The 15,969-nt window shown below is 45.3% G+C and overlaps 1 protein-coding gene across 4 annotated transcripts in view; it reads left to right on the forward strand.

The window, feature by feature from the left end:
* TBX1 (T-box transcription factor 1) overlaps positions 1 to 15,339 on the forward strand; it is an 89,988-nt gene extending 74,649 nt beyond the window's left edge. For all 4 annotated transcript variants that reach the window (XM_085633393.1, XM_085633394.1, XM_085633395.1 and 1 more), the window contains 2 exons: positions 1,659 to 1,759; positions 13,546 to 15,339. In XM_085633393.1, the coding sequence (XP_085489519.1) occupies positions 1,659 to 1,759; positions 13,546 to 13,931 (487 nt within the window). In that variant the 3' untranslated portion in view covers positions 13,932 to 15,339. The remainder of the gene's footprint in view (positions 1 to 1,658; positions 1,760 to 13,545) is intronic.
* The last annotated feature ends 630 nt before the right edge of the window (positions 15,340 to 15,969 follow it).

The following is a 15,969-nucleotide window of genomic DNA, read 5'->3' on the forward strand; positions in this document are numbered from 1 at the left end:
TTGGCTTCTTTGCTTCAGGGATGTTCATTTTAAAGAGACCCTGCCATAAAAACGACCTTTATCCTCCAGAAAAGCATGCCCCAAAAGGATTTATACAGGGCTATAAAATGATTTCAAATCTCTCAGAGAGATATGCATTTTATTGCAATTCTTGTAAAGTTGCACAATCATTTGCGTTATATCATGCCCCCAGGGGATGCGCCAGGCTGCTCTATTTATGCGATGCCCACCATGAGATGGCCCAGGCTGCTCTATGAATGCCATGCCCACCTTGAGGTGTGCCAGGCTGCTTTATTTATTCCATGCCCACCGTGATATGTGCCAAGCTACTTTATGTATGCTATGTGGGCCCTGAGATGTGCCAGGCCACTCTATTTATGTCATGCCCATCCCGAGATGGCCCAGGCTGATCTATCTATGCCATGCCCACTTTGAGATGAGCCAGGCAACTCTACTTATGTCATGCCCTCCTTGAGATGAGCCAGGCTGCTTTATTTATTCCACACCCACCCTGGGATGTGCCAGACTGCTCTATTTATGCCATGCCCAGATTGAGATGGCTCAGGCTGCTCAAAGTATGCCATGCCTTTTGTTTGATGTGCCAAGCTGCTCTACTTATGCCATGCCCACCCTTAGATGTGCCAGGCTGTTCTATTTATACCATGCCCACCCTTAGATGTGCCAGGCTGCTCTATTTATGCCATGCCCACCTTGAGATGACCCAGGCTGCTCTACGTATGCCATGTCCTCCGTTTGATGTGCCAAGCTGCTCTACTTATGCCATGCCCACCCTTAGATGTGCCAGGCTCCTCTATTTTTGCCATGCCCACCCTTAGATGTGCCAGGCTGCTCTATTTATGCCATGCCAACCTTAATGGCCCAGGCTGCTTTACCTGTGTCATGCCCACCCTAAGATGTGCCAGGCTACTCTATGTATGCTGTGTATGCCCTGAGATGTGCCAAGCTGCTCTACTTAAGCCATTCCCACACTGGGATGTGCCAGGCTGCTCTTCTAAGGGTTCAAGAGAAATGCCATCTAGTGGCTCTGTTGGTAGTTTTGGACTCTCGAGATCTGAGCTCTAACCAGTCTTTGGTGATTATTGAAAGAAAGAGCAGTTCTGGCAAATCCGTTCTCCCCCTTAACCCAAAATATAAATAAGTGGAATTAAATTTAGTTGTGTCCTTTGCAGTTGTGACAAATGTCTGCCTGGTATGTTTACTCTATGGTTGTTTACAATCTCCTTTGATAAACACTGTTGTCTGCTCCCCAGTGGGGCTTTGGCTACATATATACCAGCACATACATAGCACACATGATGGTCAAAGCGATGTGATGTGTAACGTGAGCTTGTCCCTGTGAGGTCTTCACTTAAATGGTTTTAGAGGGAATTGAGACAAACAGCCATTATTGTTCCTGCACCCCACTATAGGCAGAGAACACTAGTTTATTTAAAAAACCCTTGTTTTGTGTAGAATTTTGTAGCTAAACACTATATGAGAGACATTTACACTGGGCGGCAGTAAATGTATCGTATTAATGAATTAAATTGATTTGTAAAAGCCAACAATAAAACAGCTGTAAATATGACCCTCTGACCCCACACCTCACCATGTGAAACACAGCAGCAGCTTCAAAATGTCAAATTTGTGTTTTTCAGGCCCAGAAATCACCGGCCGGGCTCACTTCCTCTAATGAGTGCGTTTGCGAGATCCCGGAACCCAGTCACGTCGCCCTCGCAACAGAACGGTACAGAGAAAGGTAGGCACGACTTCCTCTGATGGACGGTGTTTAGTTTTTTGTAATACGAATGTGTCCCATGGATGTAAACTAGGTATATAACAAACCCTAAAATCATCATCGGTAAAGAGTACAAAAGGCATTTACAAACAAAAAAAACAAGCTACGTCAACTCACGGCTTCCACCCCGTTTTGTGGTATTGCTCAAAACCCTTTGTGAGGTGACTTTAAACACTTCTGAACGCATTTCTTATAACCCTCACTGTGCACTGAAACATTTTTAGAAGATTTATTCAGCACAGTTCAGTGTTTTGGTGAGATCCGTCAAAATCCTCATGGACATTTACGGATCAGCATCTCTCATTGGAAAGTCGCGTGAAGCTCCCTTTGAGACATCACTTGAAATTTCCATGGGTCTTCCATTTTGGTTTGTCACTGTTTGTTCGGACTTACATTGGTGCCCTCGCAGGAGCAGAGCGTAGATCCATGGTTGCCACCTTTACGGGGAATCGTCATTGTGCATCGGAGCTTCAATTGTGGGCCGACTGCGATTCCTCGGACAACTAGGGGTGTTCACCTTAGGACACCTCGTAGGATCCACCATTTGCAATACATTTTTCTGTGGCTCGGATATCACGTAGAAGCCCCTATTTTGTCATTGCCTAAAGGTCTCATCAGCACATCGTTAACTGTGATGTCTCCCGGAGACCTTACTAGGATTTTGCTCAACATTTGTTTCAGGACAATGCTTGGGACCTGTCCTAACACCTCTTTTGGTGACTTAATGACTATGACGGAGCCCTTAGTTGTAATCACTTTGTTTTTGACCTGGATCATAGCACAGTTCTACAACTGTGTTAGGAAGCCATCACGACCACTCAAAGCGTAGCACAAGCCCTGTGGTAATCACAAATACAAAAGACAGTAAAGGTGGAACAGGGTTCCACAGAGAGCTCCATCATAAAAGGTCCCGGGGAACATTCGCTGTTCTCGCGTTCATTCTAGTTTGCTTTTCTGGCAACTTTGGAAAGGATGTCAACTTTGTCAGAGTCCTAAACAAAGTCATCTTCCCTTTCTAAGTAAGATGCAAATTCACATGCTGCCGTCGGCCCGCCTTTACACCCTGGGTCAGGAACTTATCTTATAAGTGCTTGTGAGCCCTTCTCCTCTTCATGGTTTGTGGTGCAAAATCTGGGAACCTCAAAACTCTGCGGTTCTCAAGTAGCCAATTTCATTTCGCCTTGTACGCAAGTCAGAATCCACTTTATGTCCCTCAAAGGGATAATTCTGAAGAAGATGGTTACTCCAGATCTCTTCCATCCAGGACATGTTGAGTTATCTACCCTTATCCTTTGGCACTTACCCACATATATCAAGTCTAACCGTCATCCTCCGGGTAGCAACACAAAGGCCCGCCTTCCCCCTGCTCCCTACTAGCTTGATGACTGCAAACCTAGATATTACTTAAGGGTACAAATCGTTAGGTGTCGTTTGCTGACATTTTTGATGAACTACTTCAGTGATTATTATCGTATTGCTTCATATCAAATTATTAATTAGATCCTTCTTTGGGCACGGTATTGATGAATTGTTACAAAAGGTAATGATCAATTACTTGATAAGATTCCCTGCCGGGCTATGCTCGCTTTGAAGAAGGACATTATGATTCCTACTGGGACATTATTCTGGGAACACAATGGAAGCATCACTCGGATTCCATATTCTGACACCACTGAGGATCCTTATTGACACCTGATTTCAAGATTTAATCGTTAAATGCTCAGAATTCTTTCTCATTGCTGGTGATTCTATTACAGGCGTTTTAATTATCTATTCTGGAATAGTTCACATACGTTGCAGATGCATTTATTAGATTTATATGTGGATCGATTTATTCTGATTAATGTTGGCACCAATAGCCAGTTCTAATCGACACTATCAAGTTCAAGAAACCGCAATCTCTAAAAGCTAGGAAACCACGAAAATGAACAAACCGAAAACAAAACAATGATGAAAGGTTTTACGTCACAAAAAGCAAGTCAAAGGGGGATACGCAGTGCTCAATTAAGAAAGAATCATAAGCTTGGGGACCCCAACTTTTCTTGGGAGGCCGGTGGTGCCGAATTTCTGGGTTTTCAAATACCAAAGCTGTGAAGCCTTCATTCCACCTCAAGCCTCTATGTTCCAACACTTGCTGTCTCTTTATCTCATGAATACCGAGGCGGTCCAGCCTTCATTCACCTCAAGCATCTTTGTTCCACCACCAACACTTCCTGTCTCTTTATCTCATGAATGCCGAGCTTCATTCCACCTCAAGCCTCTATGTTCCAACACTTGCTGTCTCTTTATCTCATGAATGCTGAGGCTATCCAGCCTTCATTCTAACTTAAGCCTCTTTGTTCCACCACCAACTCTTCCTGTCTCTTTATATCATGAATACCAGCCTTCATTCCACCTCAAGCCTCTTTGTTCCAACACTTGCTGTCTCTTTATCTCATGAAAGCCGAGCTTCATTCCACCTCAAGCCTCTATGTTCCAACACTTGCTGTCTCTTTATCTCATGAATACCGAGGCGGTCCAGCCTTCATTCACCTCAAGCATCTTTGTTCCACCACCAACACTTCCTGTCTCTTTATCTCATGAATGCCGAGGCTGTCCAGCCTTCATTCTAACTTAAGCCTCTTTGTTCCACCACCAACTCTTCCTGTCTCTTTATCTCATGAATAACGAGCTTCATTCCACCTCAAGCCTCTTTGTACCAGCACTTCCTGTCTCTTTATCTCATGAATGCCGAGGCTGTCCAGCCTTCATTCCGCCTTAAGCCTCTTTGTTCCATCACCAACACTTCGTGTCTCTTTATCTCATGAATACCGAGCTTCATTCTACCTCAAGCCTCTTTGCTCCACCACCAACACTTCCTGTCTCTTTATCTCATGAATATAGAGGCTGCCTAGTCTTCATTCCAATTCAAGTCTCTTTGTTCCACCATTTTAAACTTTCTCTCTGCACGTCACTTTTATAGGTTATTATTCAATTCTGTGATTTACTCTTATATTTCTCCTTTTTATTGGTATGGGTGGAGTTCGCGTCTCCGCGAACTTACCAAAAAAAACTCTTCTACAATACGCGGAGTTCCGCAAGCAGCTGAGTGCTCTAGGTCACGCCATTCGCACTGATTACAAGTGCCAGCTGTTCGTGCTGTACTGGAAAATCAGCACGAACTGCACCATGTGCAGCACAAGAGGGCGCCGCTTCTTTCTGCTGCTCGAGTAAATGTTCTACTCAAGCCTCCACTTCTTCAACACGAACGGAAGGTTCCTCAACACGAGCAATCACGACCATCCACGACCGCATACATTGAGAAATCGCGCTGGGAGGTGGTCAGGGATTTTCCTTGCTCACACTCTCCAACTTAACGTCGGCGAGCGCAGAAAAAACTACGCTCCATGTTTCAGAATTCCGTGTGCTCCGCGGAGTCCGGGGAGCTCCACGAATGGAGCAGAGTTCACCGCCCAGGCCTACTTTTTTTTACTAACTTGCTTCTTCTTGCTCCGGTTCCAAAATGAGCCCGGGTACCCACCGCAATAACCATCAGCAATAACTAAGCACTGGTGCAGAGCACAAGCAGAAATGGCAGTTTACTTTTAGTGTTTTCTTTTAAGGGTCAATCCAGCAGCCCTTTTCTGTCCAGAAGCTGTTAAGTCACTAGTAGCGGTGAAGACTCCAGGGGGCAGATTTACAAGCCCCTTGCGTCACTTTTGCACTGTCGTTGTGTCACTTTTGTGACGCAGCAGCGGTGTAAAAGTTGTGGCCCATTTACAACGAGACGCATCTACGGAGATGCGTCACGTTGTAAAGCCCTGCGTGACATTATACCTGCATCAGGTATAATGTATGCAGGGTAGGCGTTGCCACTCAGGAAAGCCTCGTAAAAGTGACGCAGTGAAATCTACAAGATTTCAATGCGTGACTTTTAGGACGCCACTGCGTCAAAACCTTACGCCTGCTTGAAGCAGGCATAAGGAGTGACGCAGTGTATTGGGAATAGACCGGGACACGCATTGCTGGAGTTGCGTCGTGCTTGCGACACGACTCCAGCAATGCGTGACTTTTCCGTCAAATGGTGACGCAAGGGTTTTGCATGGTAGCGCAGGGAAAGTGACGCATCTCTACAGATGCGTCACTTTCTTGTAAATCTGCCCCCAGGTGTGTAAGGGCTGGTCCATTTATTTAACAATGCATGAGCGTCCCAGAGGGCACCGGTTCACTAGACGGCCCCTTTTCACAAGTTAGTGCTTCTACAAGTTACGGCTGAGCGCCAGGTGGGAACTTGTCCACTAGACAGCCCCTTTTCACAAGTTAGTCTTTGTACAAATCACTGTTTTCAAATTATGACTGGTTTGTGTGTTAGGTATGTATATGTATATATATATATATATATATATATATATATATATATATATATATATATATACATATATATATATATATATATATATATATGTGGCTTCCACGTTTTCCCACCATGTGCCACTGCCGAACTCCGTAACGGGTGACTCCTTTGCGCGAGGGTAGGACTCGCGTGTTTCTAAAACAACTCCGCCACAATTAAGGAGCACTCACGGGGTGTCCGAAAGTTCATTTTATTTCAAATAAAACCATGAACAGCAAATGCATTTCGGCGCTTCTCGCCTTCCTCAGTGCTCTCGTTCAGGCTCGTGAAATGCAACACAGTCACTCATTCGTTGAAAAATAGTCACCTTCATTCTGATTGGTGAATAGGTGGCCAATGGGAGGGCTGCAATTTCGATGTAATTGGCTCAGCAGTAATGGATGTTTTTTCAGGTGTCGGTTTGAATGTCGTTTTTTCCGCATCCATTTGGAGCTCTGTTAATACAACCCCAGCCGCATTCCATCGTTTCCCAGGTGGGCCTGCCACTTAGAAGATCCTGTGTTGTCGGGCACCCCTCGTTGCAGCCGTAATTCATATTCTCGTAGCCGCCGCATAAATAAACGGGAACCACAAACTTGTATAGTTTGCCACCTCCATAGGTGGACGAAAGAATTCTCAGCTGCGGTTCAGGCAGTATAGGCGACTTTTACAGCTTCCACGTTTTCCCACCATGTGCAACTGCCGAACTCCGTAACGGGTGACTCCTTTGCGCGAGGGTAGGACTCGCGTGTTTCTAAAACAACTCCGCCACAATTAAGGAGCACTCACGGGGTGTCCGAAAGTTCATTTTATTTCAAATAAAACCATGAACAGCAAATGCATTTCGGCGCTTCTCGCCTTCCTCAGTGCTCTCGTTCAGGCTCGTGAAATACAACACAGTCACTCATTCGTTGAAAAATAGTCACCTTCATTCTGATTGGTGAATAGGTGGCCAATGGGAGGGCTGCAATTTCGATGTAATTGGCTCAGCAGTAATGGATGTTTTTTCAGGTGTCGGTTTGAATGTCGTTTTTTCCGCATCCATTTGGAGCTCTGTTAATACAACCCCAGCCGCATTCCATCGTTTCCCAGGTGGGCCTGCCACTTAGAAGATCCTGTGTTGTCGGGCACCCCTCGTTGCAGCCGTAATTCATATTCTCGTAGGCGCCGCATAAATAAACGGGAACCACAAACTTGTATAGTTTGCCACCTCCATAGGTGGACGAAAGAATTCTCAGCTGCGGTTCAGGCAGTATAGGCGACTTTTACAGCTTCCACGTTTTCCCACCATGTGCCACTGCCGAACTCCGTAACGGGTGACTCCTTTGCGCGAGGGTAGGACTCGCGTGTTTCTAAAACAACTCCGCCACAATCAAGGAGCACTCACGGGGTGTCCGAAAGTGCTTGCGACACGACTCCAGCAATGCGTGACTTTTCCGTCAAATGGTGACGCAAGGGTTTTGCATGGTAGCGCAGGGAAAGTGACGCATCTCTACAGATGCGTCACTTTCTTGTAAATCTGCCCCCAGGTGTGTAAGGGCTGGTCCATTTATTTAACAATGCATGAGCGTCCCAGAGGGCACCGGTTCACTAGACGGCCCCTTTTCACAAGTTAGTGCTTCTACAAGTTACGGCTGAGCGCCAGGTGGGAACTTGTCCACTAGACAGCCCCTTTTCACAAGTTAGTCTTTGTACAAATCACTGTTTTCAAATTATGACTGGTTTGTGTGTTAGGTATGTATATGTATATATATATATATATACATATATATATATATATATATATATATATATATATATATATATATATATATATATATTCACTTAAAAAACCATAGGTTTCACACACGTTATAGTTAGGAATTAGCATTTAAAAAACCTTGCAAATTCACTTAAAAAACCATAGGTTTCACACAGGTTATAGTTAGGTGGACATTTCACTTGTAAAAAACCAATGAAATTCCCCCGTTATAGTTAGTTTAGATAACTATAACTCGCGCGCCCTCAATCCACTGCTCATGACGTCACATATTACATCACTCATGACATGGTCAGTGGCATCATTCATGACATCACTGATTACATCATCCTTGTGATAGAGTGGCGGTCGCGCGAGTTATAGTTATCTGAACTAACTATAACGGGGGAATTTCATTGGTTTTTTACGAGTGAAATGTCCACCTAACTATAACCTGTGTGAAACCTATGGTTTTTTAAGTGAATTTGCAAGGTTTTTTAAATGCTAATTCCTAACTATAATGTGTGTGAAACCTATGGTTTTTTAAGTGAATTTGTACGTTTTTTAAAATGCTAAGTTATGTATTTATTAATATATATATATTTTTTAAGGTTTTTCACCGTGCGCACACCGTGCGCACGCTTTGGGCGCACGGTGCGCTCCGTGCGCGCGCGTTGGGCACACGGTGCGCTGCGCGCTCCGTGCACCGTGCGCGCACCCCGCGATTTTTATAAAAAAAAAAGTTTTATTTCACCCATGGGGGTCCTTCTGTGGCACCCTGACAAAGGCTAGGGGGTCAGGAACTCTCTTCCCTGCCCCCTTTTCACGTTTTCCACCTTTTTTCCCCCTTTCCTTTTCAGTGCGAGAGACAAAATGGCGGCCGACACTTCCTGATTTCGACCGATTCGAATGTTGACTGACATCTAACAACCAATCAGAATTTCGCTCGCGCACGGCACCGTGCGCGCACCGTGCGCGCGTATAGATATTTATATGCTTTTAAATGCTATTTTCTCAGGAAATACTGAACAGATTGACACCAGACCTGCAAAAGGCACTTCCCTGACCTGAGGACTACCTCTCTGCCAAATTTCAAGTAATTCTGTTCAGCCGTTCGGGCTGTACCTTCGACTAAAGGTCCTATGGAAAAATGCATGGGGAAAATGCATTTTGGGACCCCCCTTTTTTCTCGGCCCCCGCTTGGCGAATCACCCCGAGACTTTAAGGGTAGGAGCTGAGCGGAGCGCCCCATTAGTTTTGAAAATTGCGCGAAGATTCGTCAACCGGCGCCAAAGTTATTCAAAATAGAATTTTGAGATTTCCTATGGAAACACGGTCCTAACTATAACTATCTACTGGCGACCGCCAGTAGATTATATATATATATATATGGATTCCTGGTAAAAAGGAATCCCTAAGTCTAATGCTGTGTTTGAATATCGTTTTTTTGTATTTATTAATTGTCATAAATACAAGAGAGCAATCGAACAGCCGAAACATGTTTCGCCTGTGTGGCCAGCAGGCCAAGGGCTTTCTCAAGGCAAATTGTCTTTAAGGCATAAAAATAGTCTTGGAATGCGAGGTGAAAATAGGAACGGTAATGTCTGTAAAGAGACACAACATCCGAGGTGTGGATAGGGAGAAAATGATCTCTGCGGTCGAAAGGAGTGCCTTGGCAGCACTCACCCACTCCATCAAACTTTTACAAGTCACAACTGAGCGTCCACAAGTCACTTGTTTACCAGATATAACTTTTTCACAAATTAGCACATCAAAAAGTCACGACTAAGCATCCAGAGGGCACTTATTTACTGTATTGCTTCTTTCACATGTGAGCGCTTCCACAAGTCACGATTGAGCTCCCAGAGGGCACTTGTCCACTAGACTGCTCCTTTTCACAAGTTAGCCCTTGTACGAGTCACGACGAGCGTCCAGAGGGCACTTGTTTACCAGATATAACTTTTTCACAAATTAGCACAAGAACAAGTCACGACTAAACATCCAGAGGGCACTTGTTTACTATATTGCTCCTTTTCAAAAGTGAGCTCCTCTACAAGTCACGATTGAGCTCCCAGAGGGCACTTGTTCACTAGACTGCTCCTTTTCACAAGTGAGCACTTCTACAAGTCACGATTGAGCTCCCAGAGGGCACTTGTTCACTAGACTGCTCCTTTTCACAAGTGAGCACTCCTACAAGTCACGATTGAGCACCCAGAGGGCACTTGTTCAATAGACTGCTCCTTTTCACAAGTTAGCGCTTCTGCAAGTCACGATTGAGCTCCCAGAGGGCACTTGTTCACTAGACTGCTCCTTTTCACAAGTGAGCGCTTCTACAAGTCACGATTGAGCTCCCAGAGGGCACTTGTTCACTAGACTGCTCCTTTTCACAAGTGAGCACTTCTACAAGTCACGATTAAGCACCCAGAGGGCACTTGTTCACTAGACTCCTCCTTTTCACAAGTTAGCGCTTCTACAGGTCACGATTGAGCTCCCAGAGGGCACTTGTTGCCTAGACTGCTCCTTTTCACAAGTGAGCGCTTCTACAAGTCACGATTGAGCTCCCAGAGGGCATTTGTTCCCTAGACTGCTCCTTTTCACAAGTGAGCACTTCTACAAGTCACGATTGAGCACCCAGAGGGCACTTGTTCAATAGACTGCTCCTTTTCACAAGTTAGCGCTTCTGCAAGTCACGATTGAGCTCCCAGAGGGCACTTGTTCACTAGACTGCTCCTTTTCACAAGTGAGCGCTTCTACAAGTCACGATTGAGCTCCCAGAGGGCACTTGTTCACTAGACTGCTCCTTTTCACAAGTGAGCACTTCTACAAGTCACGATTGAGCACCCAGAGGGCACTTGTTCACTAGACTGCTCCTTTTCACAAGTGAGCGCTTCTACAAGTCACGATTCAGTACCCAGAGGGCACTTGTTCACTAGACTGCTCCTTTTCACAAGTTAGCGCTTCTACAAGTCACAATTGAGCTCCCAGAGGGCACTTGTTCACTAGACTGCTCCTTTTCACAAGTTAGCGCTTCTACAAGTCACGATTCAGTTCCCAGAGGGCACTTGTTCACTAGACTGCTCCTTTTCACAAGTGAGCGCTTCTACAAGTCACGATTGAGCTCCCAGAGGGCACTTGTTCACTAGACTGCTCCTTTTCACAAGTGAGCGCTTCTACAAGTCACGATTGAGCACCCAGAGGGCACTTGTTCACTAGACTGCTCCTATTCACAAGTGAGCGCTTCTACAAGTCACGATTCAGTACCCAGAAGGCACTTGTTCAATAGACTGCTCCTTTTCACAAGTTAGCGCTTCTACAGGTCACGATTGAGCTCCCAGAGGGCACTTGTTCACTAGACTGCTCCTTTTCACAAGTTAGCACTTCTACAAGTCACAATTGAGTTCCCAGAGGGCACTTGTGCACTACAGGACTCTTTTTCACACGTTAGTGAATTGATAAGTCACGGCTGAGCGACCAGATGGCACTTGTCACTAGACATCACATTTGCACAAGTTAGCGCTTGGATAAGTCACGGCTGAGCGTTCCCTGCAAGAGCTTCCTCACCTCATGTCACTTCAAAGCAGTGCCCAGTGAGGGCACATGAACTCCGTGCTCACGCTGCCCTTGGGCCAAGAAGTACCTCTATTTCTGGAGAAGAGGTAACACAGCCCACGCGAGTGCCCCTCATGCCCCACTCTGGCAACCCCCCGTGTTTATTTTCCATGACACAAAGTAAACAGCTGCCGAGGCACCTTTGGGCTGCCTTCCTCCCAGGCACACGCCGGGCCTATAAAAATAAAGGCAGTCTGTGTTTGTATAGAGTTTCACAATTTCTGAATTCTTCAAGCATGTACATACGTGTCATTCAATTCAGTCCAACGTTATCCCGGTAAGAATGTCTCACCCCAGCCACTGGCTTCAGCTCTCTGCAGTGTGGGGCTGGGAGGCAGGATCTTGGGTTTATTCTGTTTTTAATCGCGCTGCGTCTTTCCTGTGCGTATCACGTGTGCACGTGCCTTCCGCAATGTTTGTTTGCAGAGTTCTAGAAACTGAACGTCCAGTTTTTAGACACAACTCCATACCAGTTTTACTAGAAACTCTCATCGCTAATAGATAATTCTGTTGAGGCACTGGGATATACATTAATTTACACAAGATCACACAACGTGTTCAACGTTGTGAAGCAGAGATTAAAAGCCGAATATACATTTCACCCAGATAGCTTCATAAAGCTATGAAGTATCACTGTCGAAAATGGTTGTAAACTTCGCAAAACGTTTCCGTCAAGTGAATTTTCTTTTGCAAAAGAATGTTTTTGCTAAATTATTTGCTTGCATAAACCTTTGAAAGTGACGTCTCCAACTAAAAGTGCAATTTTGCTGATACTTTATTATGCAAATCCAACATTGCCAAATGTCCTGCTTGCAATTTAAACTTTTCGGAGTTGGTACATTTCTGAAACATTAAACTCGGTCCCACTTGCCGCCTCGTTTCCCAGTCAATAACTTAGGCACGAGACCCAATCCCTCCATCATTTCAGTTTCTATAGAACTTGCAATTTCTGCCTCAGAGTGCCAAGAGATCACCTCTCCCAGCCACTCAGCTGCATGTCTCTCAGGCAGGAGCAGGTGCTTCTCTGGGGGGATGCTGGTGTGATTTCCCATCATCCACCTGGACAGGAAGTGACATTACTGGTTCTTCCACCAAAACGGTCTTCAAAAGAAGAAGCCAAGAAAGAGGACTTCATGTCTCCCCCACCCATCAGCACAGCAAGTGACATCCCTGGACCTTCTGTCCTCCACCTGCACAAGACGTGACATCACCGAATTTCCCATCATCAATCTGGATAGGAAATGACAGTCTTGGATTTCACACCACAGCTGTCTTTAAAAGTAGAAGCCATGCAACAGGGCTTCATTCCCGCAGAATCGCAAAACAATTTGGAGAAACTGGTCAAATCAATTTGCATCATTTTTGCTGCTGGTTCAGCAGGGACTGGACCAAGCAATATTTGAAAAAGCCACCACATTTACAGAGTTCACATTATTTTTGCTGTGCTGACGTTTTTGGAAATGGAGAGAAAAAAAATTCTCAATTTTTCCAATGTGAAATACTGGACTTTTTTGTGGATAATGAGTGTGTTTTTAAATGAAGAGTAGTTCTAGCACCCTGCTTTGTTTGGTAAAGTGTAAATGATACATATAAAATAATGTACCTTTATTCAGTAACTGTACTACTGCTATTAATACTAGTACCAATAATATTGTTAGCAATAATAATAGCTGGTAGGATGTAAAAAAAAAACCTCAAAAAATAAGCATTAACTTTAATTACTACTGTGCACCTTTGCAGCATGCTCATTGGCTGATGAACGTTCATGTGGCTCCTGGTTTCCGCTCATGTCACTGAGAAGTGATGTCATTTCCTTTGGAACGTTATGAAATGTGTTGATTGCTCAGAACCTGAGCTGATGAGTCATGGCGATGCAGTTGTGACCTCAGCTACATTAAGCCATGCATGCCAAGGCAGTAGCATGGCCCCAGGTGTTGGCGAGTTCTCTCAACGATTATTTGCTTCATAAAATGGTTACATTATTCATATTGTACTTTGCTAATCTGGTTTTCACTCTTTCTGTTCCAGAAGCAGACAGCAGGAGGGAGTATGAGCGAGACGGGAGTGGCACTCCGCTACACTGCGACCCCACGCACCAGCAGCTCATGTCCCGCGTGCTGAGTCCCGCGCTCCCTGTGCCCGGGGGACTTGTCTCCCTGAGTACGGGCCGGCCTAGCCCGCCCCATGAACTGCGCCTGGATCCACATGTCCAAGGGTCGGAGCCGCTTCACCATCACCCCTACAAGTACCCGTCCACCTACGATCACTACATAGGGGCAAAGAGCCGGCCTTCTCCCTACAGCATCCCCAACATCCGAGGACATGGTTACCACCACCACCATATGAACCCTGCCACGGCAAACATGTACTCTGCCACAGGGGCCCCGACTGGCTACGACTACGGACCAAGATAACATCCCACGTGGGACATCGGTGCCGTTGGACACTTCTCTGACTGAATTAGACTGTGGGTGTTCTCGTGCAGGGGTTTTGATGGTTCCACGTTGTGGGTTGAAGCACACTGCTGGCAATCTAAGAACAGGCCAGTTCCCAACCTCCAGCCACATCTCCATCATCTACACATGGCCTGGTTGACCTATCAAAATGCAAACTGACCTCAAAATAGTCCTCAGCACATGCCTGGGATGTTGAGTCCCAGATGGTTCTCCCACGCAATAGACAGAAGGACACTGGAAACCAGCCGCGGACAGGCAAAGAGGGAGTTCTGTGTGTCAGAGCCTTCAAAGAGGAGACATTTCTTCCACTGGTTCAAGACATATGCCATGCCATTGGATGGATGAATACATGGATGGATATGAAGATCTGAATGAGAGGTCCCAACCAAAGGCATCTCAAGGCCTTCCCCTGTGCCTTTAATGGACGGAACTATCAAGTTGTTCAAGTAGCGTGCATGTTATGCCGAATGGACAGGATTACAAGACAGAGAACAATATTTTGTCCAAATCCACATTTGTCCATTGGTGAGATCTTAGCAGGATCTCACCAGAGAGGAGATGGAAACTCGTATTAGATGGATGTTGAATTCAGACTTTACGGGAGAAACAGCAAGCAGAGGTGTGTGCTCTGCAACAACTCTTAGCACCAACAGTCCGATGTGCCTTCTTCAATCAACTAGTAATCCTCACCCGTCACCTCTTAGTGCCTTCCTTGCTCCAGTGGAGAGAGCAGATATCGTCCATCGCATGACCTGGGCGTGCTAGTGCCTCGACGCGAGATTTGGAATAGCGCTTACATTTCAAAAGTTAGAAAAGTGATTTTCAACAACTGGCAATTTTGTATTTTTCACATTATTGCTGACAAACCCAAGTCCATCAACAGGGACACTAGGTGTAGAACTCAGTGGAAGTAGTTTGACTTTTATTTCTGTTTTTGCAGTGCATTGTGGAATTGTATGTGTCTGACGAAAACGTAGGAACAGATGTGAAAAAAGTTGACGTGACTTTTCTTGCCGCCCTGTAGGTAGTATGTGCCCGCTGACAGGTGCAGAAGGTGCCGCCACACCTGTATTTTAGTTTTCAGTTTAGAGACGACCTGGATCTTAGTGCCAAAGCTTTTGGTCAAGCGTTTAATGAAGTTTGCTCTATTTATTTTTTCTTTTGGAAGTTATGCAAAACCAGTTTTATCTTTAAAGAGTTGCAGTCATAGGGAAAAAAGCAAAACCGTCCAACAAAAATATCTGCAGAAACTGTAGATAAGTGTAGATATGTATAGACAACCTGTAGATACCATTGTTACAGCTCCTTTGAAAAGACATTGATTAAACAGTGACTTTTATAAATGTTTTCCCTTTTTTCAAAATTACCTATGCGCCTGGTCTGTTTGTCTATGCCAAATGATGATGTCCTTCTTTGGGGGGGAGCAGGGGACGGGGTTCGATTTATCTCCTGAGAAACAGAACAGTGACGGGTTGCATGTTTCATATCGAAAGTATACTTATTGTCTCCAAAAGGGTGGACTTTCCACGCCAAAGCCGAGAGGCAAGAGTACGTCATACATGTTCCAGTCGATGATGCCCCGACAGTCCAGGAGCCCTTAGTTGTGTCGACAGCATTGGAGATTGGCAGACGCCCTATTTGGTTATGCCGACGGATGGTCCCAGCACGTGCATTATCCAGATTATCACTTTGGCACATCTGTGCAGGTGGCCAGTCTAGTTGGCAGAACTGTGCATCTTTCTCAATGTTCTCCAGTAAAGTCACTTCAATGGAAATCAAAGAAGGACTTAGTGGTGAATGGGGAACAGGGAAGACATGTCGTTGACATAACAGGGCTGAGGGACACAGCACTCAATTCTCTTAGAAGTTCTATAATGATAGAAACACAGAACCTCATGCTATTTACAGGGCCTCTTAGCAATGGTATGGGAGCACAGCAAGAGGACTAGGACACACTTGGCACAAGGAGTTATCAAAAAAGTGTTTAGCATTAAAG

Source organism: Triturus cristatus, chromosome 11 (genome assembly GCF_964204655.1).
Source record: "Triturus cristatus chromosome 11, aTriCri1.1, whole genome shotgun sequence".
Classification (NCBI taxonomy): domain Eukaryota; kingdom Metazoa; phylum Chordata; class Amphibia; order Caudata; family Salamandridae; genus Triturus; species Triturus cristatus.